The sequence below is a fragment of the Rattus norvegicus genome, chromosome 15 (assembly GCF_036323735.1).
Source record: "Rattus norvegicus strain BN/NHsdMcwi chromosome 15, GRCr8, whole genome shotgun sequence".
Taxonomy (NCBI): domain Eukaryota; kingdom Metazoa; phylum Chordata; class Mammalia; order Rodentia; family Muridae; genus Rattus; species Rattus norvegicus.
This window is the reverse complement of record NC_086033.1, coordinates 39,881,181-39,908,173: the sequence shown is the minus strand read 5'-3', so window position 1 is coordinate 39,908,173 and position 26,993 is coordinate 39,881,181. Positions and strand designations below refer to the sequence as shown.

At 40.5% G+C, this 26,993-nt stretch overlaps 1 protein-coding gene and 1 long non-coding RNA gene across 3 annotated transcripts; one reads left to right on the top strand and one right to left on the bottom strand.

Annotated features, from left to right (window-relative positions):
- Window positions 1-1,721: 1,721 nt before the first annotated feature.
- On the bottom strand, window positions 1,722-4,342 carry LOC134482127 (uncharacterized). The gene is made up of 2 exons (XR_010058156.1): window positions 4,264-4,342; window positions 1,722-4,183 (listed from the first exon to the last, which is right to left on the bottom strand). It is a non-coding gene; the product is annotated as an uncharacterized LOC134482127 (long non-coding RNA).
- Window positions 4,343-4,403: 61 nt separating this feature from the next.
- On the top strand, window positions 4,404-24,937 carry Spryd7 (SPRY domain containing 7). Of its 2 annotated transcripts, NM_001009635.1 has the most exons (5): window positions 4,614-4,809; window positions 10,940-11,056; window positions 14,494-14,660; window positions 19,617-19,719; window positions 24,563-24,937. In NM_001009635.1, the coding sequence occupies exons 1-5, from the start codon at window positions 4,704-4,706 to the stop codon at window positions 24,658-24,660; spliced, it is 591 nt and encodes a 196-aa protein (NP_001009635.1). In that variant the 5' UTR covers window positions 4,614-4,703; the 3' UTR covers window positions 24,661-24,937. The 2 variants fall into 2 exon arrangements, with proteins under 2 accessions (XP_017455114.1, NP_001009635.1); XM_017599625.2 differs by lacking the exon at window positions 19,617-19,719 and having other exon boundaries at window positions 4,404-4,809; window positions 24,563-24,664.
- The last annotated feature ends 2,056 nt before the right edge of the window (window positions 24,938-26,993 follow it).

Below are 26,993 nucleotides of genomic sequence, written 5' to 3'. Positions count from 1 at the left end.
TTAAATTTAAATGTCAACATCTGGGGTAAGGACTTGAAGGACAAGAAAATAAGTAAATGTCACCCTGTGACCAGATCCCTGATGTGTTCAATTCAAGGAAGGTTGTATTTTCTAATGGTTTGGGAGGAGACAGGTTTGGGATGGTTCCATCTGTGCTGGCAGGAGTCTAAGGACACAGTTGAGGGAAGGACAGCTCTCACTGGAACCATACATGCCAGTCGCCTTCATGTGCCTCCCACATTAAGCCCACTTCTGCTATGTAGGTCAGTCTCAAAGGCTCTACAAACTCCTAAATCCAAACACCCAGTAGGGGGAGAGTTAGTGTTCAAACATGTGAGACCATGGGGTACATCCAAACAATGATAGAATGTATTCTTAAATAGAGCACCCTGTGGAGAGCTTTTGGGGCTGCTTCTAGAAACTTGGCAGGAATTTGACATTGGGCCAGGACAGGGAAGTAAGCTCAGGCAGGAATATGATTTGGGGCTAGAACAAAGAAATAGGTCTCAGGCAAGAATCTGACTTTGGGCTAGGACAGGGAAGTAGGCTCAGCCATCTCAGTCATCCTGATAAGCCTTAGAAACAGTGATCACAGGGCTTTGTTTATGGCCTTGCTTGTTCCTCGACTATCCGTGTTTATTGTCTTGCTTGTTCCTTAACCTAGAACTGGCTTTATTATCTGCATGTAGTTAAAATGGTATAAAAGCAGACTGAGAAAAAATAAACCAACCCGCCCCAGCCTCAGAACTGGCGGGGGTCAGGCTACCGAGTGGTCTAATTGTCTTTTTTCTTTTCAATCCTGGCTCCCTCCCTGGAGAACCCACTGACAGGCTGAGCTGGCTTGGTCAGTACCCTAGGGCAGGCGGTTTACACAGTGCCTATGCATGTAGGCATAACAGCCAAAGTGCATGAGTTGAATGCAGTGCCATCCCTCACGGAATGGGACTTTAGCTGCACTTCTGTCTTCTCTCAGATTCCTCATCTATAAATTAAAGAATACTATTTGCCCACAGAGGGCTGTTACAAGGTTAGTTTATATTACGCACTAATACATTAAGAACCTAATAATCTGAGGCACTGGATAAATGTCTGTTAACCTTTGTGTCAGTTTGGATTAGTCCACAAAATTAAAAACTGATAAATGATTTTTTTATTAATCATTTTATTCGTTTACATTTCAAATGATATCCTCTTCCTGGTTACCCCTCCACAAACCCCTCATCCCATCTCCCCTCTCCCCCCTCCCCTTTGCCTCTATGAGGGTGCTCCTCCACCCATTTACCCACTCCCACCTCATGCCTCTAGCATCCCCCTCTGCTGGGGTATCAAGCCTCCCTCCCCTCTCATTGATGTCAGATAAGGCCATCCTCTGCTACATATCTGATAAAACATTTTTAAAAAGACGTATTTATTATATATACATATACTGTAGCTGTCCTCAGCCACACCAGAAGAGGGCATCAGACTACATTGCAGATGGTTGTGAGCCACCATGTGGTTGCTGGGATTTGAACTCAGGACTTCTGGAAGAGCAGTCAGTGCTCTTTTTTTTTTTTTTTTTTTTTTTTTTTGGTTCTTTTTTTTTTCGGAGCTGGGGACCGAACCCAGGGCCTTGCGCTTCCTAGGTAAGCGCTCTACCACTGAGCTAAATCCCCAGCCCCCCAGTGCTCTTAACCACTGAGCTACCTCTCCAGCCCGATAAATAATTTCTTAAGAAAACATTTTTTAAAGATTTACTTATTTATTATTATAAGTACAGAGTAGCTGTCTTCAGACACACCAGCTGAGGGCATCAGATCCCATTACAAATGGTTGTGAGCCACCATGTGGTTGCTGGGATTTGAACTCAGGACCTCTGGAAGAGCAATCAGTGCTCTTAACCACTGAGGCATCTCTCCAGCCCTTAAGAAAACATTTTGTATGACCCAGAACAGAGTGTGAAACTCAATAGATGTCTGTCTTTCACAAACACAATCAAAGAAAATCCGAGCATGGATAAAGCCAACTGCCAAGCACAAGCTGTACACTCCCGGCAGCTCACCTGCTCGAGCTCAGGTCAGTGATGCAGACAAATTTTTTTTTGCCTGGGAGTCATTCTTTGTTATTGCTTTTGACTTAGATAAATGACTTTCTAACTGCAGAGAACCTTTTTTTGTTGTTGTTGTTGGCTTTATTTGTGATTGTTATTTAAAGTGACAGTGAAAGACTGTCAGAATATCTGTTTTTCAAAAAGAACTAGTAACACCTTTGAAAGTAATAAAGGTAGAGCCCAAATATGAGGAAGTCTCTGAGCTCATCGACACTCAGCTGCCAAGACTGGGGCATCTGTTCCAGGAGCAAACCGGTTTTGTTTGCTTCATTCTGTTGAGTACACCTGAGTTTCGATTAGTAAGGGCAAAGTATGTTGGGCAGTGCCCTAACAAATTACTTTCCCAACCAGGGACGATGACTTCTGCCTCTCTACATTGGTGGCCTACTCACAGCCATTCAACAGTCTTTAATTAGAGATGTGACAGGTTATTAAAGATCTACCACATGTACTGCTTTCAATAGCACTTCTAAGCAATAGGTTTGGTTTATAAAACAAATTTTATTCTTTACATTTGTTATAGCAGATTAGCTAATGTGGGGACTAACAAAACATGCAACAATGAAGCGCAATCTGCATTGTTAACGGAGTATCTTTAGAGGGTTGTAACTTTTAAGTTTAAACTTTAAAATGTGAGATGCTAAAAGATCTGAGGTAAATACGGGGTTGGAGTCAGACCCTCCCCCCAGGTTTTCTACCCATGTGGAATTGCACAGTCATTTAATCTATAAAGTAGGAACAGGATTAAGTTTGAAATGTTGCAAAAACTGTAGTTAAAATGGCATAAAGGCCGACTGGGAAAAATAAAAGAACCCACTTCAGCCTCAGAACTGGCTGGGGCCATGCTATGGTGTTGTCTAATTGTCTTTTTTCTTTTTACTTGTGTGTGTGTGTGTGTGTGTGTGTGTGTGTGTGTGTGTAATTACCAACCGAGTACTTCACAGATACAGAGACAGTGGAGAGAGATAGCCCTCAATCGTTTTAGCAATTACTTTAGATATTAATTTTGTAATTACTAACTCTCAAAGTACAAACAAGCCTTGGATAGTTTCCTGGGTATTATAATAAAAATATGTATGTATGTATGTATGAATTTAATGTGCATTGTTGTTTGAGTATATCAGATCCCCTGGAACTGGAGTTGCAGACAGCTGTAAGCTGTCATGTGGTTGCTGGGAATTGAACTCAGGACCTCTGGTAGTGCAGCCAGTGCTCTTAACCGCTAAGCTATATCTCCAGCTTTAAAAAACATTTATATAAATAGAAGATACCAAAGCCTGAAATTTTCCCTCATTTTAAGGATAAAAATCTCCATAAAGTATATTTACATTAAAAAGTTATTTGACTAAAAAGTATGGGAAACCATTTACTTAAGAATTGGGAATTTATGTTCAGTTTCCCAGATTTGATGAAGACCTGGAAAACTTTCAAGGTGGAAGAAACCTTATCTTGGAAGAGAAGTTTGAGCCAGATTCTTCTGGGACACCTGATGTCTGAAGGATAATCTAAACAACAGGCAGATAACAAGTGACCACCACTGGGACTGAGTTTCGCTTCACCGAGTCTCCGAAGATTCCCTTCACATTTCTAGGAACGGTTGGTGCACCAGAGAGCTGAGCAAGACGGTCTGACCGAAAAGCAAGCCTGAAGACCTGAGTTTGATCCCTGGATCCCCAAGATGGGGGAAGAAAACCTATTTCTGAGAGTTGTCCTCCGACCTCGCCTGGACACGGGAGCGCCTGAACGCAGGTCCTGAACACACAAATACGGTAATGACTTTTTAAAGTCGCCTTCCGGCCCTGTCCCCGCCTTCTGTGTTCCCAGGTGACCACTTGCAAGTCCTACTAGGTCCACGCAGCCATCAGCCCAGCGATAAATTCTGGTGCATGGAAAATGCGAAGAGCCTCGCCGCACATCCACAGGCCGGGGCGTCGGAGTCAGTGCGACAAGGAGAGAAAATTAACTCCTTCCCCAAAGGCGATCTGCTGCTATCAACCGGCTCTAAAAATCACTGCGGAGCCGCTACCAGTAGCGGGCCGAGTCAGCACGGAGCTGCTACGGAGGCTGAGGCGGTCAGAGCTGGAGTTCCAGACCCTAGGGAGCACAGAGGTCGGGTCTCAAAAACAACAGAATCAGCCTCAGGGAACTGGGAGGCTCTCAGAGGTGCCACTCACCTGCCAGCGTCAGAGCCAAGAGGATGACGCCGCAATTAAGCCTGCGCACGCCGCCACGCCCACCCCAAGTCAGTCAGGGCATTAGCCACGCCTACTTCCAGAAACACCGAACACCCCCCCCCTCTCTCCAACCCCGCCCTCTTCCATCCGTCAGGCCACTGGCCACGCCCTCTTCCAGTCAGTCAGGCCGAGGGCCTTGCTCAGCCCTCTACACCTCCACGCCCACCCGCCACACCCTCTTTTAGTCGAGCTGGCCGCTGGTCCCGCCCACCTCCCGACACTACCCCGCCCCACCGGGCGGTCCTCGCTTCTTCGCCGAGGGCCCCCGCCTCAGCCTACGCTTCGCCTCCCAGCCCGGGCGTCTCTGTGCGGGCTGCGAAGCTCCCGCGACCCAGAAGCACTCGGGCGCGGGCGGAGCAGCGGGGCTGTGTAGCTGCGCCATGGCCGCGTCGGCGTGGTGCTGCCTGCGTTGCTGCAGGGACGGCGGAACTGGCCACATTCCTCTCAAGGAGATGCCCGCCGTACAGTTGGACACGCAGCACATGGGTAAGGGCCTCCCGACTAGACCCAACGGCCCGCTGAGGGCCGAGGGAAATGGGGCGGGGACCACGTGACCACGCAGTCCCCTGTGGCCTCCCTGGCCTCGGCTCTCGGGCATGGGCTGTGCCTGCGTCGGAGGGCTCTCCCAGTGAGGAGTCAGGTGTTCCCAGGTGAGGAAAGCGGGGGCGCCCGCCATCAGTGCCCCGGTGTCGAGTGTCACCGGTGTTTGCTGAATCCTATCTTCAGCACTATCAAATATAGGCTGAAGCTTGTTCTGGGGGAGTAATTTCCCCCTCACTTCCTGAAGCCCAAACAAGGCGGGTTGCAGAAGCCTAGAGTAGTATACCTCAGGTCGTAACATGCCACTTCCACTAATATCTCCATTGCTGGACTCCTTAGTCACTGTTGGGAGCGCTGTAATTTTATCTGACTGTCGCCATCGGGTCAAGCGATTGCAAAATGGGACAGTGCTCCTTCCCATTCCTGTTTTTCCCAGTTCCCAATGGCTTAATAATTAATTTAATAATAATTTCTCATCCAACATTCTCCCCCTCTGCAGCATCTTTTCCCACATACTATTACTTCAGTTTTTAGATCCCCCAGCCCCATATAGTTCAAAGCTTCTGGAATATTGTCCAGGCAGATTTCCTAGAATAATTATTTCAGTATTTCCTCAAATACCTCATTGTCTAAAAGACTGTGTATTTAAGTAACACAAGCATTCTTATTATTTACAACAAAAGTCTTTTCTGCCCAGATAATCTACAAGTCTGGAAACATTGCCCATTATGTTTTCTATTGCAATACTATATACAGTCATTGTTTACTATCGTGCCAACACAAATTTACAGTCTCTAGTGTAGTACAGAATCTCAGTACTAAATACCTTTAAGCTCTTTCTTATCCATCACTGTAGACAGTGGATGTTCAGATCTTGTACTTTCTCTCAGGAAACATTTCTATTTAATTTGCTCATTCGTTGAATGAATATGACTTTCAGGTGACAAGATACTATATTAATGGCTGGAATAAGAGTAGAGACTGTAGTGGACGTTTGAGCCCCCACTGTGCTGTCTATTCGGTAGAACGTTCCTTATTCCTGGCCTTTGTCTTCTTTCAGGAAGAACTAAGTGATCCGTTTATCATTGCATTTTCCCTTTCTCCTGTGCTAACCAGCACCCTCAGGTACTGAGGGAAGGACGGTGATACATCTCCCAATTTCTTCCCTTCCATTGAACGTTTCTCTTAGCCTGTTTTACAATAAATTGAAATTATCCTCAAACACAGTAAAGCTTGATGTGAGAATCACAATAAAAAGAAGTGAGGTGTTGAGTAGAAGAATTATTCAAATATGGATTGTTCTTAAGTTGAAAATATGGAAAACTTACTGTTTGTGTTATGTAACCTAAAGGATATATTTGGTCTTTTTTGTTTGTTTCATACTAGTTTCATTTTGGTTTATTTTGTTGGTTTCTTAGTTGTTGTTTTGTTTTTAAAGGGGGATAGTTTTTATAATACTCAAGTTGTCTCCAATTCCTGGCCCCAAGCCACCCTGACACTTCAGCCTTCCACAGGACTACAGGTGTGTACCACCATGTCCAACTTGCTTTTTCACTTTCTTTCCTTAAAAAAAAAAAAAAAGAAAATATACATTTCATATCTAAACAATGATGCTGCATTACTTAAAACCATTTTGAAGCTTTTAAAATATTTTTTTGATTCGTATAATTGTAAATTGGTCTTTTAGGAGCAAATAACTTCCAAGGTAGCTATTATGAAAGGAATGGTTCTCATCCTGGTTGTGTTTTGCTACTGTTATCTATTTATTTTTGGCAACTTGATACATGCTAGAGTTACCTGGCAAGAAGGCCCTCAGCTGAGAAAAATGCTTTCATCCAGATTGCCTGTAGGCAAGTTTGTAGAGCTTTTTATGTTGTTTTTGTTTGGTTGGTTTTTGGTGTTTGTTTGTTTGTTTGTTTGTTTGTTTGGCTAATGATTGTTGTGGATGGGCCCAGCCCATGGCAGGTTGTCCTAAGCTGCATAAGCAGGTTAAGCATATCAGGAGCAGCAGGCCAGTAAGCAGAGTTCCTCCATGGCCTCTCCTTCAGTTCCTGCCTCCAGGTTCCTACCTTAAGGAGCTGCCTGTCTTCCTTCTATGTGGATTGTGATGTGGAATTGGAAGTGAAAGAAACCCTTTCCCTGAGTTGCTTTGGTCATAGTGTTTTACCATAGCAATAGAAATTTGACTAAGACACTATTCATTTGGAAATTTCTAATGTTAACACACATTCTATGGCTGTGTTTATAAAATGGTCTATCTATACTCAAATCTGATTGGACTTTTCAAAGTAGTACCAGTTATTAATAAAGCTATCTGAGCTACTTAGGTCCAAATACAGAATATCATTGTACTGGTTAAAGAGAGGTAAGCTTGAAGTTACTCTCTCCTAATTCACAAACACCCTTGAATGATCTTTGGTATATTCACCTTTCTGCATTAACTGTCTCAGTGAGGAAATACATCAAAGTAAGAATGAATGATTTAGAGTTGTTTCTTAGAGTTGTTTCTGAAGTTCCAACGCACCAAACAGCCTAGCTGTTTTGAAAATCTTTTCATATTTCCATTAACCTTATGTCATAGGATGAGATGAAAAGCAGTAAATTATTATAGAGGCAGGGTGTGTTTGGAAGACCAGTTCAGAAGAAATGAAGACCTTTTTAATTTCAAGTACTAAAATTACAACTCAGAATGTTTACATAAAGGAGGAATTTTCTTTTTAAAGTTTCATTTATTTTATGTGAGTACACTGTGGCTGTCTTCAGACACATCAGAAGAGGGTATCAGATTCCATTACAGATGGTTCTGAGCCACCATTGTAGTAGCTTAGAATTGAGCTCGGGACCTCTGAAAGAGCAGTCAGCGCTCTTAACCATTGAGCCATCTCTCCAGCCCAATGGAGGAATTTTATTTTTGTGACACAAGGTACAAAGCAGCACTGGCTTTAGGAAAAGACAGTGCTGCCAGAGATGAGCTTTATGTTCCTTTGGGTTTTGGTGTAATTATTGTTAAATCTCCTGCCTTCTACTTCTTACTCTAGAAGGCTAGTTGCCATGGTCATTTGCAGCAGCTCCCTACTTCTTTTCTTTTCCTTTTTTTTTTTTTTTTTTGCGGGGGTGGGGGGGTGGGGGGGGAGACTGGGTTTCTCTGTGTAATAGCCCTGGCTGTCCTGGAGCTCTCTTTGTAGACCAGGCTGTCCTCAAACTTACAGAGATCCACCTGCCTCTGTCTCCCAAGCACTGGGATTAAAGGCATGTGCCACCATCCCAGCTACTTTTTCTTATACTATCCAACAAAAACAAAAGTCTCTTCAGTTCTCTGCAGAAGTCCTGACACTTTCCCTGATTATTAGTTTGCTAGGTCACATAATTGCTCCTGATTTAATCAATGTGACCCCAAAATGTGAAGTGTACAGACTTAACCCACATCAAATGCTGAAGCCTAATACCAAGTCCTCAGAATTGTTGGATTTCAAGAGGGAAGTCTGTCCTTAAAAGGAAAGCCCATGCTACTTGTTTGCTACAAAGTGCGCTAGCACAGCTTATGTATTCATTCCCATGTTAGTTACTAAGTACCTGTTAGAAGCCAAGCATTGTGCTGTGTGACATCAAGGAAGATGCCCTTTATTCAAAACTACTAGAGTTATTTGTCAGATGGAAACAAATCATTTATAAAATTTGTTGTAATAATTTAGTGGTTTTGTTTTCATTTTAAAGTTGCATTTTATTGAGCTGGAGAGATGACTTAGTGGTTAAGAGCATCAACTAACTACTCTTCCAGGGGTCCTGAGATCAAATCTCAGCAACCACATGGTGGTTCACAACCCTCTGTAAATGAGATCTGATTCCCTGTTCTGGTGTGTCTGAGGACAGCTACAGTGTACTCATATATATAATAAATAAACAAATCTTTAAAAATTGCATTTTATTAATGTATTTGTCTATTGCATATATGTGTGTGTTTAGGAACAGATGTGGAGCCAGAGGATTACTTGTACTTGTGTTTCTGCTGCTTCAGCATATCCTATTGGTATGGTCTACCATAGTCAGCAGAGGTTAACTTTCAAGAAGTGGTTGTCTCCTTCTAACACGTAGAAGGTTGTTTGACTTGGTGGCAAATGACTGCTGAGTCATCTCTCCAGCTCAGAAGTTTTGTATGTGTGTGCACATGCGCACACTCTCTTGCTTGCATGCACACATGGAGGTCAGAGGACTACTTATTACCATGTGTGTTCCAGGGATCATACTCAAGTCTTCTGAGGCTTTTCGGCAGGCACCAGCTCTTAACATTTTTAATTAAACAACATATAAAAAAGTGCATTTACCTTGACAGTGTATGGTCTTAAAACAACCAGTTTAGAATGCTTTGTTTAGGTAGGAACTCAGACTTTTATTACTACTGTCAAGTTTTATGTGGCCCTTCTGGAGAAGTGCCACCTAGTCCTAATATTTGTATCTGCTTGGCTTATGATTTTATTGCCAGGGAGGAGATAATAATGACCATAGACTTTGGAAGTCACATGTATTTGTGTTAAATGATTTTTCTTACGTGTAAGAATTGTGCTTATGTGTATATACTTACATGTAAGAATTACTCATGATCTCTGATGTGCTTGCTTTTCAACACCAAAATTCAGAAGCAAAGTACTAATAGGTTCATATTTCAAAAGCAGTATTTTTCTTGCTGTCATCTATGAAGTTGTTTGAGATGAAACTAAACTTTTCTATAAAAATAAAGTGTTTAATGATGTTAAGATCTTAATGATAGTGGGGCATTGTGGCACATATCTATAATCCCATTCAGGAGAGTGAGAAAGAAAAATCAAAAGTTTGAGACTAGTACAGGCAGTACAGAGAGCCCTTGTCTCACAACTAATAGACTTGCTCACATTTTTGCCATGTGACTAGTAGTTCTCTTAGTGTCATGTTTTTCTAAGTTTTTCTGCGTCAGCCATTTCAACATGGCAGCTGTTCCTCCCATCATTGAGGTACTCCTCTACTCTTACTTGACCACTCCAGTGTGTGCCGTAGTTAGTATAAGACTGTTGCTAATGGCTTCTATTTAGTAGATACTCAGCTGTCTTCTAATAGATTGTCTTAAGTCATTCGATTAGAATTGAAAATTGTACCAGTATACTAAGCTTTTAAAGTTTCTATGGCCTGTGTTAAATGAAAATTGTTAGATTATCTACTCTGTTTATTGGTTAAAAATGAAATGAGTTAGTCTACTACCTTATTTTTTAATATTTTATTTATGTTGTATGTGCATTTATGGGGGCATGTATGTGCTATGGCTTCCATGTCAAGTCAGGGAACAACTTCTGGGAGTCAGTTCACCATGTAGGGTCCTGATCAATCTCGGGTGGTCATTAGGCTTGGTGCAAGTACCTGTTCCATCCAGATAAACATTTCACTGACCCCTTGACAAATAATTTAAATACTCAGCATAGTTTAGTTTATTTGAAACAACTTAATTGCAAAAGACTTGTTACAAATGAATATTATGTACAAGCAATCTCTTAAAAAGTAGAAAATAGGGGTTGGGGATTTAGCTCAGTGGTAGAGCGCTTGCCTAGCAAGCGCAAGGCCCCGGGTTCGGTCCCCAGCTCCGAAAAAAAAAGTAGAAAATAAAGTATTTAAAATAATCTATCAATATTCCCTGACTTTGAAAAGACTAATAATGTTCCTGATTTGTTGTTACTGTTGTTGTTGACTAAATTAGAGAATGGGCCTGGGGCACTGGCTTAGTGAATAAAGTACTTGCTGTGTGATGACTCATGTTTGGGTTCCCTGGTACCCACACAAAGCTGGGCATGACTGTACATTTCTGTAACTAGGCACTGATGGGACAAAACAAGATCTCAGGGGCTCTCTGGGCAGCCAGTCTAACCAGTCAGTGCCCTCCAGGTTCCAGCTGAGAAAATAAGGTGGGAAGCTATGAAGACTTCTGATACACCAGACACCTGATACAGACTTCTGATAACCAGACCTGTGTACTTGCTCTCCCTACCCCCATCTGTTACACATACACACCTAGTACACAAATTAACTGTGATTGTGGTATTTGTGTTTTGTTTAGGAACAGATGTTGTCATTGTGAAAAACGGAAGAAGAATCTGTGGCACTGGAGGTTGTTTAGCTAGTGCACCCTTACATCAGAACAAAAGCTACTTTGAGTTCAAAATCCAGTCTACCGGTTAGTATAATTGTACTTAACTGTTAAATGTCAGTGATTTTGAATATTAACAATTTTGAATATGAAAAAATTTTTAGGAGATGGTTAAGAAAAGTCCTAAACTCTGTATACAGGGCCCAGTCTTCCACTCTTGTGATTCAAATTAAATCAGTTTGCTAAATTAGGTTTTGTTTTCTCTTCTATGGAATAGGAACTTTAGGAGCTGCACTTTCTGCAGTAGGAGTTGCATGTATGACAGTGTTTTATGACGGGACATACTGAGCAGATGTTCTAGAGCCACCCTATGTGTTAAACCTATAAAGCATGTTGACTCTTGCTATATTTCATGTTAGGATAAAGAGTAATCTTTTGATTTGAACTTTCCCCTTAACTTTTTCTTAAAGATATAATTATTTATTTTATGTACACTGTAGCTGTCTTCAGACACACCAGAAGCATACATTGGATCCCATTATAGATGGTTGTGAGTCACCATGTGGTTGCTGGGAACTGAACTCAAGACCTCTGGAAGAGTAGTCTGTGCTCTTAACTGCTGAGCCATCTCTCCAACCCTTCTCCTTAACTCTTTTACCAAGATACCCTAGTTTGTTTTCTGAAGCAGTCATCAGATACAGACTTCTGTAACAAGTCTGAGGTGTGCACTTATGCTAGTTGCTGTAAGAAAGTAATGTCAGTACTTGGGAGTCAGAGCGTGGCAGATCTGTAAATTTATGACCACCCGAGCTGCCCACCGAGTTCTATACACATACAGTGAGCCATCACCGTGAGATGGCGAGTGCTTCCCAGCCATAGTGAGGCACGAAATCTTGGGAGAACACTGGTGTTGCAAAGTTCCCAACTTCGCAAGAGCCAGGAAACAGTAATGACACAGAAGAGGCTGGGGACAAGATATACTCTGCAGAGGTGCAAAGGCGTGCTCCCAGTAACTTCCTTCCTTCTAAACAAGTCCCAGTTCCTATTTTTATACCACCTTCTAATAATACCATTGTACTATGACTACACAAGGGACAAACCCCCGATGAAAGTAGAACCCTCTTGGTGCAGTCACTCTGTGTGACTAATCCATCAGCAAGGATCTACATGGCCCTTTGGGAGGGACACTTCACATCCAAACCATAAGACTTTTCTTTTGCAATTGTAGGGAGTTTCTTGAATTATATGGCAAATCTGTATGACTACTAGGATCATTACTTATAGCAGTATTATATATGGTCAGATATGTACAGTTTGTTTTGTTTTTAATAAAAGCTGTATTATAAAGAGACCCCTGGTGAAATCTTCGTGAATGATGTAACTACAGGGTAAAAAGACTATTATAAAGAGAATCCCACTCTTTGGACAATATAGTACTTCTGGAGCTGGTTCCCTATAGTAGTTTATCCTGGTTTTCTTAAGTGAATGGCATAAGGCCAACTCTGGCCACTGTGTTGTTGTAAGTTACTTCACTGGCTGCAGTTACTGTTGTCTCCCCAATATATACTTGCTTCTTAAAAGAATTCAGTCAATTCTGAAAAAGTATTAGCAACATGGAAATTCAAACCTCCTTCCATGTATAGTATTTCTTTTGATTTTAATAAAAACTAGAAAGCTAGCACCTTGAGAAAAGGTTCAAGACTTCAGATATTTTATTTGACTGGGCAAGAGAATATCTAGAGATATAATCTGGTAAGAGCACTTACTAGCATGTGAGAGGTACTGGATTTAGATCCCCAGCATTAAGAAAATTATTTTATGAGGCTGGAGAGATGGCTCAGTGGTTAAGAGCACCGGCTGCTCTTCCAGAGGTCCTGAGTTCAAATCCCAGCCACCACATGGTGGCTCACAACCATCTATAATGAGATCTGATGCCCTCTTCTGGTGTGTCTGAAAACAGCTACAGTGTACTTATATATAATAAATAAATAAATCTTTAAAAAAAGAAAATTATTTTTTATCTTATTCATGTTCAACTTCTGTATTATTATTCATAAGATATTGTTACTCATTGTAAATATAATAGAGCTGAGATAGATAGATAGATAGATAGACAGACAGACAGACAGACAGACAGATAGACAGATAAACAGAGAGTATGTTTTGCTGTGAATCAAGCCCAAGGCCAAGACTTCCACAAAGCTGTACTCACATCCTTAGCCCTAAAAACAAAAATCAAACAAAGAAACTTTAAGAGAAAATAGTAATGGTACTAGCTAGTGGCTTTTAAATATCCAGTGTATGCTTTGCTCATTCATTTAAAAACATTCTTAACCTATCCTAAGTGCTGAGTTTGGGTAGTCCCATATCTTTTTCTTACCTCGTGTCTTAGTTATTGTTCTATTGCTATGAAGAGACATCATGACCAAGGCAACTTTAAAAGTAGGTATTTAATCAGGGACTTGCTTACAGTTTCAGAAGGTAATCATCATGGAGGGGAGCATGGTGGCAGGCAGATAGGCATGGTGCTGGAGCAGTACTTGAAAGCTTACATCTTATCCACAGGAAGGAGGAAGAGAGGGGGGGTGAGGGAGGGAGAGAATATGCATGCTTTGCATGCTTGGTGTGGGCTTTCGAAACCTCAAAACACATCTTCAGTGACATACCTCCTCCAACAAGGTCACAGGCCAGGTCTCTTAATCCTTCCTAAACAGTCCACCAATTACAGACCAAGCATTCAAATATATCAGCCTATTGGGGCCATTCTCATTCAAACCACCACACCTTATAAGTACTATTAGACCCAACACTTGAAGAAACAGAGAAGTTAAGTACTTTGTCCAAGATAACAAAACTGATTGTTTAAACCCCAGCAATACAACTCTTGGCTCCCAGTTTATCTATAGAAAACGTAGTATACATTGTAGCTTACTTCACAAACTTTGTTACTATTGTATGTGTATAAAATTCTGGTGGGGGTGTGAAAATCAGAGTTCAGCCTTATATAATTGGTGGCTCTGTCCTCTTTCCACTTTGACTTGAGTTCTGAGGTTCAAACTCAGGTTTTCAGGCTTGTCTCTTTATCTGTTGAGGTATCTGACTGGCCCTGCAACCTACCTTTGCAAAAGTCGATTTTATAAACAAAAGCAAGCAACAATGGTATATACCCTTACTCCCAGCTCTAAGGGGACCCAGGCAGGCAGATCTCTGAATTGAAGGCCAACCTGGTCTATGTATATAGTGAGTTCCAAGTCCAAGCTAGCCAGAGCTACACAGTGAGACATGATTGGAAAAGGAAGGAAGGAAGACAGGCAAAATAAAAACAGTTGATATTCCCTTTTAAAATAAATCTTTTGGGGCTGGGGATTTAGCTCAGTGGTAGAGCGCTTACCTAGGAAGCGCAAGGCCCTGGGTTCGGTCCCCAGCTCCGAAAAAAAGAACCAAAAAATAAATAAATAAATAAATAAATCTTTTATATTTGTGTTCTTTAGATTTATGATTTATTTAAACTGTTGTATTTTTAGGAATCTGGGGTATAGGTGTTGCAACTCAGAAAGTTAACTTGAACCAGATTCCTCTTGGCCGTGACATGCATAGCCTGGTGATGAGAAATGATGGAGCCCTGTACCACAACAACGAAGAGAAAAACAGGCTGCCAGCAAACAGCCTTCCTCAGGAGGGAGATGTAGTGGTGAGTCTCCTGAGAGAGTTGCTGTCGTTGTAAATGATTAAACTTGAGCTGTTTTGAGTAGACATGGTTTTGTGACTTTTATTCCAAAGCCCTGGGAATGGTTCTAATGAGCTGGTACCATTTCCAAGAGAATGCTTGCTCAATACTGCTGCCTCACTTCACTGCTCTGGAATTTCTTGCAGACCAGAACATGAGGATGACTGATCCTGTGCAAGACCATCTTTAGGTTGACTGCTAAACAAAATACTACTGTCACAGAGAAGCCTTCTGATCATATTAGAGAATATTAGGCTTTTTTGAGGCCAGAGAGCTCTCAAAATATTTTACATTTATTAATTTAGAACATATTAGAAGTTATAGCAAGTGGTGCTCTTTGTTACATCCAATCTTATTAAATGCCTCTACTTTCAGAACCCTTCAAAGAATTGGGCTTAAAACTCCCCAGGGTTAGAACATAGCATGGTGACACATGCTTTTAATCCCAGCACTGAGGAGGCAGGGGCATCTCTATGAGTTTGAGGGCAACCTAGTCTATATAGTGAGTTTCAGACCAATCAGGTACATAGTGAGACCTTGTTCAAAAAAAAAATCTCAAAGCTTGCTTATAAAAGATTTTTTTTCAGTTTTGGTTATTGCTGGTCCTGGTAGTTTTAGTATGTTCCAGAACAGCCTGTGCTATATAGCAAGATCCCATTTAAAAGAGGAACAAAAAGGTCAGTTGCTAAAGAAAAAGAGACAAAAGGCATAAACTATTGTAAAATCTGCTTTGCTTTTTTTTTTTAAGTAGTTGTATGCTGGTTAGTTTTTGGTTGTTTTGTCAACTTGACACAAACTTGGGTCATCTGGGAAGAAGAACTCTCAATTGAGAAAATATTTCTGTTAGATCACTCTGTAGACTAGTCTGTGGGGACATTTTTTTTTCTTCTTTTTTTCGGAACTGGGGACCGAACCTAGGGCCTTATGCTTCCTAGGCATGTGCTCTACCACTGAGCTAAATCCCCAACCCCAGGGACATTTTCTTGATTAGTGATTAGTATGTAAGGGTCCAACCCACTGTGGATGGCGGTACCCCAGCACAAGTGGTCCTGGTCATAATAAAATACAAGCTGAGTGAGTCTTGGAGAATAAGTCCATTAGCAGCACGCCTGCATGCCTCTGCTCCAGTTCCTGCCTCCAGGCTCCTGCCCTGAATTCCTGCCCTGGCTTCCCTTTATGGATGAAGTGTAAGCTGTGAGATAAAATAAACCCTTTCCTCCTCAAGTTGCTTTTGGTCATGGTGTTTATCAGAGCAATAAAAAGCAAACTAAGACTACTCGATTTTTTTTATATTAGGTCATTGCCAGATACCTATAATAAGGCGCATCCTTATATAAATAATTTCTTGGGCAGGGTCTCACTATAGAGCCCTAACAGGCCTGAAACTCACTGTGTAGAACAGACTAACCTAGAAATCACAAAGGTCCACCTGCCTCTGCCTTCTGAGTACTGGCATCAGAGAAGTGTGCCACGGTGCCCAGCTAACTGACTAGTTCTTAAAAGAGAATTTTGCTGTCATGTTGAGGCTACCAACCTATTTATAACAAAAGATGAAATTGAAACATATTTCCTTCATTGCATACTGAACTTAGGCATATTTTTCCTTGCTGTCCCATCTCATTCATTGAGATGACTGATACCACTAGATGACAAATCTAAGAATGCCACTTTTAGTCTGTCAACATTATTAAATTAGATGTTTATGTTTTTATGCCGATTCTGGTAGTTTAAAAAAAAAAGACCCAAAATGTTACGTATAAGGAGAATCAAGAAAGCTGACCATATCATTTTCCTGATCTGAACGCTTGCTGATAAACTTTTCAAAGCTGTCATCAGTGGCAGCAGGAGGAGCTGCCTAGAACACAGGAAACCCTTGTTGTATTTTATGGTGTACTGTGGCAGACTCAGGGTTTTTACATCATATAAAAGGCAGGCTAGGCTGGAACACTACTTGAACTGAACTTGGCTGGGGGAGGTGGGATTGTTATACCCTGCCAAACGTTTTTAGTTCTGTTTTCCTGATAGATGCCCTATCTGTAACTTACCTTGCAGTGGATAACGGTGCCACTGGTGGTGGAGGGAGCCTGGACTCCACCTATAAAGAGGATCGCATTCTTTTTATGTAATTATGTTTTGATTTTTTAAAAATGAAAACAGACCTCTTTACTAAAAATGTAAAAAGTGCATTGTTCGTGCTTTTAAACTAAAATGAAACAGAAGCCATCACTCAAGTCATTGTTTAAGCTAGGGTTCATGGGTCACACATGTAATCACAGCTCTGGAAAGGCAGAAATAAGAGGATCACCTCAAATTCAAGGCCAGCCTGAGCTCTATATACCGAGTTCCAGCCCTGCTAGGGCTATTGGGTGAGACTATGCCTCATATCAATTACTCAATGTTTGTTTGTTTGTTTGTTTTTTGAGAACGGACCTTATGTAGCCCAGGCTGGCCACAGACTAAGTAGCTATATGTGATGACCTTTAGCTTCTGGGGTTCTGCTTTTCCTCAAAGCCTAGACTTACAGACATACTACCACATCCAGTTCCAGTGGTGCTGGGGACCAAGATCAGAGCTTTGGGCATGCTGGAAAGCACTCTTTCAACTGAGCTACAGTCCCAGTCCCCAAGCCATCATCCTACTCTAGCTTTGCTAAAACCTGAGAAACCCTTTATAGCCCTTACACATTGACTCTACTGAACCTTTGCTGAGAAGGGGAGTTGAGCCTAGGAAATGCTTATGAACTCCTAGAAAGCATCTGAGTTTGTCCATTGCTATAGTTGGCCTACATCCAGTTATTCAGAGACCATAAAAGCAGTATGCTACTCATTGATTTCTCTGTGGTTGTGCTTTATCATCTGGAAGAGCTCTCTGACTTCTGTTTATTCTTTCTCTTATTGATTGATTGATTGATTGATTGATTGATTATAAGTACACTGTAGCTGTTTTCAGACACACCAGAAGAAGGCATCAGATCTCATTACAGATGGTTGTGAACCACCATGTGGTTGCTGGGAATTGAACTCAGGACCTCTGGAAGAGCAGTCAGTGCTCTTAACTGCTGAGCTATCTCTCCAGCCCTATTCTTTTTAAGAATGATTTCTTACTGTGCTGTGTCTCACATATACTAGGCTGCCTCCCCAGGTCATCGTGTTTCTAGTCTTCATTCTTCAGGAGAAAGATCTGGTTTTGCACTAGTTATTAACTGCAGGTTGAATATGCCTTATCTGAAATGCTTGGGATGAGCAAAGTTTCCAACCTCAGGGTTTTGTTTGATGTTAGAGTTTTTATATATATACAGTAAAATTTCTTGATGCAATAGGACCCAAGGAAGGGTAAGCATGGAGACAATTTGCATTATAATATTTTTGTGGGTGTTTTTCTTGCCTGTATATGCACATGTACATGCCTAGTACCTGTAGAGGCCAGGAGGAGGCTTTAGATTCCTGGTCTTAGAGTTAGAGCTGTGATGAGGGAGCTAGGAACCAAACCCAGTCCTGTGCAAGAGCAGCCAGCGTGACTGTGAGCATCTCTGCAGCGTAAGACTTCCAGAGCTTTATTTGCATTGTACTATGGGATACCTTGCATGCCACGTGGAACTGGTGGCCCTCAGAGGACACAGCATAGGTCCTTTACTATTTGAGACCAGGATCAGATTCAGGCTTTGTGGCAAGCACATTTCCCTTGCTGAGCCATTTTGCTGGCCCAGTTTTGTACAGAACTTGTAGTGCACCTTTATTTTGACTGACTCATCATACAGCACCAGTTTTGGAACTTTCTATGTGGGGTATAATAGTGTAGTCTGAGTGTTCAGAAAGTTTCAGGTTTTGGAGCATTTCATATTTTCAACCATGGATACCAACCTGTACTGTACAAAATTTTAAAGAAAAGTAGAATATGGCATGATGAGTAAAAGTGTTCTGAAGAGAACCTTATGGTTTAAATCTCAGTTCTGCTACTTTCTAGCTCTGCAACCTTTCCGTGCTCCTGCTGCCTCATCTGTGAAGTGAAAGTAGCCGTCTTGTGGCATTAAATGACTGTGAAATGCCTAAAATAACGCTTCACGGTGCGGGCGGTCTCAAGTGACTAAGCACTGTAGTAATATGACTGATGCCACTTTCTAGCTGTCACTAGTGTATACACCAATACATTTTTATTCCTTTTTTAATTTTAGTTTTTTAAACTATTCTTTTTAACTAGGTACTCACCATCATTCAGATTAAATTATAGATAATAGTTTTACTTGAGACAAGGGTAAAAAGAGAAATGTATGATTTCTTAGAACTGACTTGTCTACAGATAACTTGTTCTTCCAGAGACCTGAGTTCAGTTCCTGGTACCCATAGTGATGGCTTACAACTGCCTATAACTCCAGCCCCAGGAAATTCAACACCCTTTTCTGGCCTCCTTGGATACCTGCCTGCATGTGGGCACATTCATAACCAGACACAAAAATAATAAAAAATATTTCTAAGTTTAGAAATAGGTAAAGTATTTTTTAAAATAATAAATACCATATATCAGTTCATCTCTTCATAACAGTTCACCCTAATGGGGAACAGTTTTCCCCATTAGCTAAAAGTCTAGAGAAAGACCAGTATTTTTTATGAGTTTAAAAGAGTCCTCATGACATATTTACTCTTACTACTTAAAAAATAAAATCCAGGTTATCCAAATATAATACTATAATTTAAACTCTTATCTTTGCTTTCCCTCTAATTGGAATTTTACATTATTAATACCCCACAACCCCAGTAGTCACTAGTAATGTTAAAGTAGACTGCCAGATTGTCAGCTGCAGTGAGAGGCCCTGTGACCCCATGCCTTGTCTCTGTAAGTGTGCTTCTCAGTCAGGGCTTTAGGCTATTGGGGTTTCTGTGCAAGCTATATTTTTATCCTTAACAGTTTCTCTTTCCTTCCTAGGGTATAACATATGACCATGTAGAATTAAATGTATATTTGAATGGGAAAAACATGCATTGTCCAGCATCAGGTATACGAGGGACCGTGTATCCAGTCGTGTATGGTAAGCGCCAATGCTGCTCTTCTTTCTGTTAGCAGGTTCATGTCGACTGTCGTTTGTCATTAGGTTAACTTCGTGGCTATCATTCAGAGGTCTGAAGGAGTCGGTCATAAGGACATCATGTAGAATGTACCCAGACCATTGCATTATCTTTGCAGAACTAAGGATAATATCTATTCCCTACATATTACAAAAGTTTTCTGAATATATAATAATTATAATTAAATATCTTATCATGGTCCCTTTGATCATATCATTTTTTGTTTTTATTTTTTAAATTTCTGTGATCTCTGTTTGCTGGAGTATGTGCCTATGTCCACATGTGTGCCTGGTGCTAGAGGACACAGAAGAACTAGAGTTACAGTTGGTCGTGAGCTGCCCATTGGGTGCTGGAAACTGAACCCTGCTTCTTTGGAAGACCAGCCAGTGCTTTTAACCAAGCCGTCTTTCCAGTCACTTCCTTGTCTACACACGGAGTTTTATGTTCTCTAGAAAGTCCAAAATTTCTCACTGAATTTACAATTTTTTTTTACTAATTATTAGTAAAGATTAGTTGACTAGGAGATGAAGTTGTAACAAGTATTTGAAATTAGGGAATTTTATGTGAATTGAGCATTTATTGCCTTTATAAAATTACCTACACATTGTCACACTTCTGAGAAAGATTTTGACTTAGAATAGTTTCAGATCAACAGTTTTGTTTTGATAGCCATGACGTATTAGTGCTATCGTTTCTGTATAGTTGGTCCCTAAGATCAGGCAGTATAGATGGCTCGTGATTCCTTTAATTTTTTTTTTATTATTATTAACTTGAGTATTTCTTATTTACATTTTGAGTGTTATTCCCTTTCCCGGTTTCCGGGCCAACATTCCCCTAACCCTTCCCCCTCCCCTTCTTTATGGGTGTTCCCCTCCCCATCCTCTGCCCATTGCCCCTCTCCCCCCAACAATCAAGTTCACTGGGGGTTCAGTCTTAGCAGGACCAAGGGCTTCCTTTAATTTTTTATTATAGGAAATTTCAAGCTTTCTCAGAAGTAAAGAGAATATTACAATAAAGCCTTCATGTACTTGTCACCCATTGCATTGTCCATTTGGAGCCGTCCAAGTTGCATCAAACCCAACACTTCCTTTTTCCCTCCTTCTTGGATTATTTTGAGACATATGTCAGACATATCGTTTTGTTAATATATATTTACATTTAGCTCTAAAAACAAGCTCTTAAGCCAGAAATGGTGGCACACACCTTTAATCTCAGGATTTGGGAGGCAGAGGCAGATGGAGATGCATAGGGAAACCCTGTCTCGAAAAAACAAAACAAAACAAAAAAAAAAAACCCAACCAAAAACCACTTTTCTTTGTCCTTTGAAAAACACTAACTGTGGGGTTGGGGATTTAGCTCAGTGGTAGAGTGCAAGCGCAAGGCCCTGGGTTCGGTCCCCAGCTCCAAAAAAAAAAAAAGAAAGAAAAACACTAACTGTAATGCTTTTATCATTCTGCTCTGCTCTTAGTACATAGCTTGCCAACTTCAGATCAATAAACTGTCTTTTCTGCCTGTGGTTTACTAGGTCTAAAATATTATCTTGATTATGTAACGTAGATTTGGGTTATAATAAAGCTATTACTAACCTTCTATGGGCTAGCGTGAGGGGTGTGGTCATGGGGACAAACACTAAATAATGACCGAAGCTAACAGCTTCTCTTCAGCTGTGCTTCAGTCATCTCCTTTTCTCCTAACAACTCATTTTCAGCGATTTTTACCTTTTATATCTTTGTGTGTGCTGTTCTTTTTATTTGATAAGTTCATATATATGTATAGTCATGCTGGTCATTTCTACTTCCCGTTACCCTGTCATCCTCACCCTTTGAGCCAGTTTCATCTACATAGTTTCAGAACAGCTATGACTGCATGGATAGATCCTGTTTCAAAAAAACAGAAACAAAAAAGAGTGTTTTTAAATTGAATATAGGTTAGTATTCTAACATACTGAGTAAGCTTAAAAGAAATTCTTTTCTTTACTTAAAAAATGTAGGGGCTGGAGAGATGGCTCAGTGGTAAAGAGCACCCGACTGCTCTTCCAGAGGTCCTGAGTTCAATTCCCAGCAACCACATGGTGGCTCACAACCATCTGTAAAGAGATCTGATGCCCTCTTCTGGTGTATCTGAAGACAGCTACAGTGTACTTATATATAATAAATGAAATGAAAAAAAAATGTAAATATTGGGGTTTGGAATTTAGCTCAATGGTAGAGCGCTTGGTAAGCGCAAGGCCCTGGGTTCAGTCCCCAGCTCCAAAAAAAAAAAAAAAAATGTAAATATAGCTTAATATTCTAAGCAACATAGCCTGAGAAAGTAAAGATCAGAGGAATAGCTACATTAATACAAGTGAGTGTATGGAATAAAATTATTATAAAACACTTCCTGGGGCTGGAAAGTTGGTTCCGCCACTAAGAGTACTTGCTGTTCTCACAGAGAACACAGGTTGTGTTTCTAGCACTTATATTGGGTGACTCACAACTGTCTTTACTGCACCAGCGAGGGATCTGGTGCCCTCTTCTGGACTCCGCAGGCATCTGTATTCATGTGGGCAAACAACTGCAGACATGTACACACAATTTGAAATAACAAAGTCTTTCAAACATAAAGTGCAAATTATGTAAAACATAAAATGAAACAAATTATATGTAACAAAATATATATTTTCTTTAATTTGATGAATAGGTTTGGTTAAACTAGATATTTTAATAGTCTGCTATTTAAAATAAAAACAGAATTAATTCCCTCTGCCATGCATCTTGTTTCATCCTTAATCCTAGGACAGTCTATTTTCACTCTCTCTATTTTTTGTTTGTTTTGTTTTTGTTTTTCAAGACAGAGTTTCTCTGCTTAGCTCTGGCTGTCCTAGATCTCGCCCTGTAGACCATACTAGCCTCAAACTCAGAGATACACTTGCTGCTCTGCCTCCAGAGAGCTGGGACTGAAGGTGTACACCACTGCTCCCTGGCTCACTGTCTACTCTTAAATGCAACCTATAGAGAGACAGTGCTATACAGCAGAGCCAACACTCAACTAATGTAAGCTGACAGTGATTTCTGACATTCTTCTTTTTCTCTGCAATGGTATTATTTTATTTTGTGATAAGCATGGTCAAGGTAATGAACATATTTATTGCTTCAGCGTTTCCTCCTGCTCTTGATAATCTTGATTTGGACCTCTCCAAGTTCTTACCAGGCAGCTGGGTCTGCATTTGCTTACTTCGATTAGCCTGCATTTCTTAAGTATTATGTATACAGGTTCAGACGGTTAATACTCCTTTTCTGGGTTGTAGCATATGTCAGTATTTCTTTTTTATTGCTGTAGTGAAAGCTCATTGTGTGCCTGTATTAGAATTGTTTATCCCAGGATCAGTGAGTAGGTATAGACTTATATGTGATATTTGATCATTATATGTAAAAAACTGCAGTAAGCATGAGTGTGTTTATTTGTATGACTATATCCTGTCATTTCTCTTTAGTAGCATTCTCATTACAAACCTTGTAGAAACTGACTAGAGTAGGTCACCTGGCTTACAGCAGTGCGCCAGTATCAATTTCCTGACTTGGATACTGCACTTAGAGATTACCACTGGGACAAGCTGGGGAAGGGCACAGTATACTCACTCACTCACTGGTATATTTTTGAACTTTCTGCAAATCAATAGTTTTTTCAAAATAGAACATTTTGGGGGTTTTTTATGTTGTGAGTACACCATCACTCTCTTCAGACACACCGGAAGAGGGCATCAGATCCCATTACAGATGGTTGTGAGCCACCATGTGGTTGCTGAGAATTGAACTCGGGACCTCTGGAAGAGCAGTCAGTGCTCTTAACCGCTGAGCCATCTCTCCAGCCCCGAACATTTTGGTTTTTAAAATTATTTATAACTGAGAGATCATCATTATCATTTTATTTAAGAGATAGCATCTTACCACATTTCCTCAGATGGTTTTAACCTTCTGAGCTAAGGATTTCCTCCTGCCTCAGCCCTCTACGTAGTTGAGACAACAGATATACATCTCCATATGTGGCTTGGGATCATTATTAATGATGTTTTGATAACTTCCTTTGTATGTTTTAGACAGATTTTGTTATAAAGATTTTGCAACCCAAGGCAAACAGATTTCCTGCCAACTATGAGAGCTAAGTTAAATCCTTAAGGTCCACAAGGTGCAAGGAGAGAACTGACTCCTGAAAGTTACCCTCTAAATTCTGAGTATGCACCATGTAATGAACCTAGGAGTACCCAGACACACACACACACACAGACACACACACAGACACACACAGACACACACACACACACACACACACATACACACACACACACAAATGTAACAGATTTTGTAGCCCAAATGGCAGATGTGTTTACTCTTATTGCTAATTAATACGACATTAAGGGCTGGAGAGATGGCTCAGGGGTTAAGAGCACTGACTGCTGCCCTTATAGAAGGAAGGCCTGAGTTCAATTTCCAGCTCATGTGGCCCCTCACAACCATCTGTACCTCTAGTTCAAGGAGACCCAGTGCCCTTTTCTAGCCTCCTCAGGCACCAGACATGCACAGTAGTACACAGACATGTTAGCACAATACCCATGAACACAAAATAATAAAACTAAAAGCCATAAATTATTATGTTAGGAAAGTAGTTTCTATTTAAATTGGTTTTTTTGGTGCTGGAACCCAGGAACTAGCAATTGCTAAGCCTGTGCTCTGTCACTAGGTTACATCCCCGCCTGAAAGCCGTTGTTTCATAATTATGTGTGCATTTAAATATTCTTCTAATCTAATTTCTTTCTTTTCTCCCTTCTAGTTGACGACAGTGCAATTTTGGATTGCCAGTTCAGTGAATTTTATCATACTCCTCCACCTGGTTTTGAAAAAATACTATTTGAGCAGCAGATCTTCTGAATGAGTTTGTTTTCAAAACTTAGACTTCTGCACCATCACACAGCGCTTACCACTTGATAAAGCTCTCCTTGATCTAGAGACAAGAACACATGCTTCTTATTGTTGTCTAAGGAACCCATATATCCATTATACCATACTAAGGTTTGATTTAAAAGATCTAGGCAATTTATTTAATCTTATTTAAACAAATAAACCATGGGTTTGATTAACAGTATTACGTGGTAACATGTATATAAATATTTAAAGGGAATTTTTCTTATAAAAAGTATTTGTTTGACAGTGATGTGTAATTGAGTGATTTTTTTTTTTGTCATCCTGAACTTGAGTCACCATGGCCTGTAATCCAATAATTTTGTGTCTCCTTGTCCTCTTTGATAAAATGAATTGGCAGAAATTTACATACCTGGCAGCTTAGTTTTGCTGATACATTCTTTCTGTTCATGGACTACTTTTCTTAAAACTGAAAGTGCTTCTTTTGCTGTGTTGTTTCCCTGCTTTCTGTTGCCTTTTGAAAACTGAAAAAGTTATCAGACCGTCTGTTGAAGACCATCAAGATTCGAAAGTGGTGATTGCACGCAGTGCCTGGCCGACATCTGCAGGAGTTAGGATGCTTTAATATAAATAAGCCAATAAGCACACGCCTTCCCACTTGGAGACAAGGTCAGGTAGATTTCTGTGAGTTTGAGGCTAGCCTAGTCTATATAGTGAGTATTCTAAGTACCAGGACAACCAGGGCTGTGTAGGGAGAACCCGTCAAAAAAAAAAAATCTAATTGATTGTTTGCTGTAAGGAATAATAAAGATGTATTAAGGAATATTCAGTATTGTATTTTAAAACATTCTTCCTGTTTTTTTAATTATATGGTAATAATTATAGAAATTTTCAAATAAGTGAGTCCTGATGATTCTGAGCCTTTGAGCTTGAGTCTCTTAGTTAGCAGCCTGACTAAGCTAATATATCTTCAAACAGTCACATTCTTTTCTCAAATAAGCAGTCAGGATGCATCACAACAAGTTGTATGGCATGTAGGGCAAGGAAAACATGACGCTAGAATTTGGAGAACAGTTACCCAGTGTCCTTCTGTCCTCTGCCGAGTTTTCAGAGTTCACCTTATACGAAGGGTAATTGTACTGCTCTGCTGAGAGCCTGTGACTCGTCAACAGTGTGTAAAATGCTCTAATTATCAGACACTTAATAAACATAGCCACCTTTGTTGTGAAGCAGTGGTTCTCGTGGTGTCTTAGACCAGCAGGATCACTGGGAAACTCGTTAGAGTAGGGGGCGTTTTGGACCCAGCCCAGACTTCTGCAGCAGATACTTAGCAGAGACATTTAGAACCTGTGCATACTAGATTTGAAAGGAATTGCATGATGTAAAATGTCTTGGAATTTAAGGCAGGCTGGTTTTAATCCCAGAAGCTATGGATACTTGTTATTTAGAGGACAAACATTTGGTAATATGCTTTGCAAATATATTTACATAAACCCACATTTTACCTCTGAAGATATATATAGGATTCAAACTATACGTGTTATTTCTTCATTTGCATTGTCTGTTTTAGTAATTTTGACTCACAACATGTTAAACTGGTGTGGTAGCACAAGACAGTAACCCAGCACTGGAGAGATCAGGGAAGAAGGCTCACAAATTTAAGGCCAGACTAGACTATGTACTGTAGTGCTCCTTCTCTCAATATACAGAGGAGGGTGGGTGGGTAGAGCTATGTGGAAAAGAGAAGTCTCTAATTTCAGTATACTTCTTTCAGTAGTCCTAAAATAACCTGTTATGTTTTAGGTTTTTTTTTATATCTATGTGTATATGTGCATTTGCATGTAGGTATCCAAAGAGCGCATCAGATCACCAAGCTGGAGTTGCATGCAGTTGTGAGCTGCCCAGTGTGGGTTCTGACAGTCCCCAGTGTGACAGGTCCCCAGTGTGGGTCCTGACAAGCAAATCCCAGCCCTCTGCAAGGGCAGCAAGTGCTTCTAATGGCTGAGCCGTCTCACCAACCCCAGCTCTTATTTATATTTTTAAAAGCTATTTTTTTAATCACACATTCTTTTTTCTTTTTCTAACATTGTACTTTTTCATTAACAATCTTATACATGTATATACTATATATTTCTTACCACTTTTCTTTTAATTTTAATGTTACAATCACATCATTTCCCCTTTCCCTTTCCTCCCTTAAAATCCTCCCATATAACCTTCCTTGCTTTCTTTTGAATTCACGGCCTCTATTTTATTACTAATAGTTGTTACATATATATATGTATACACACATGTATATTCCTTTTAGTATAGAATAGAGTTTATTCAGGGCATGGGGAGGG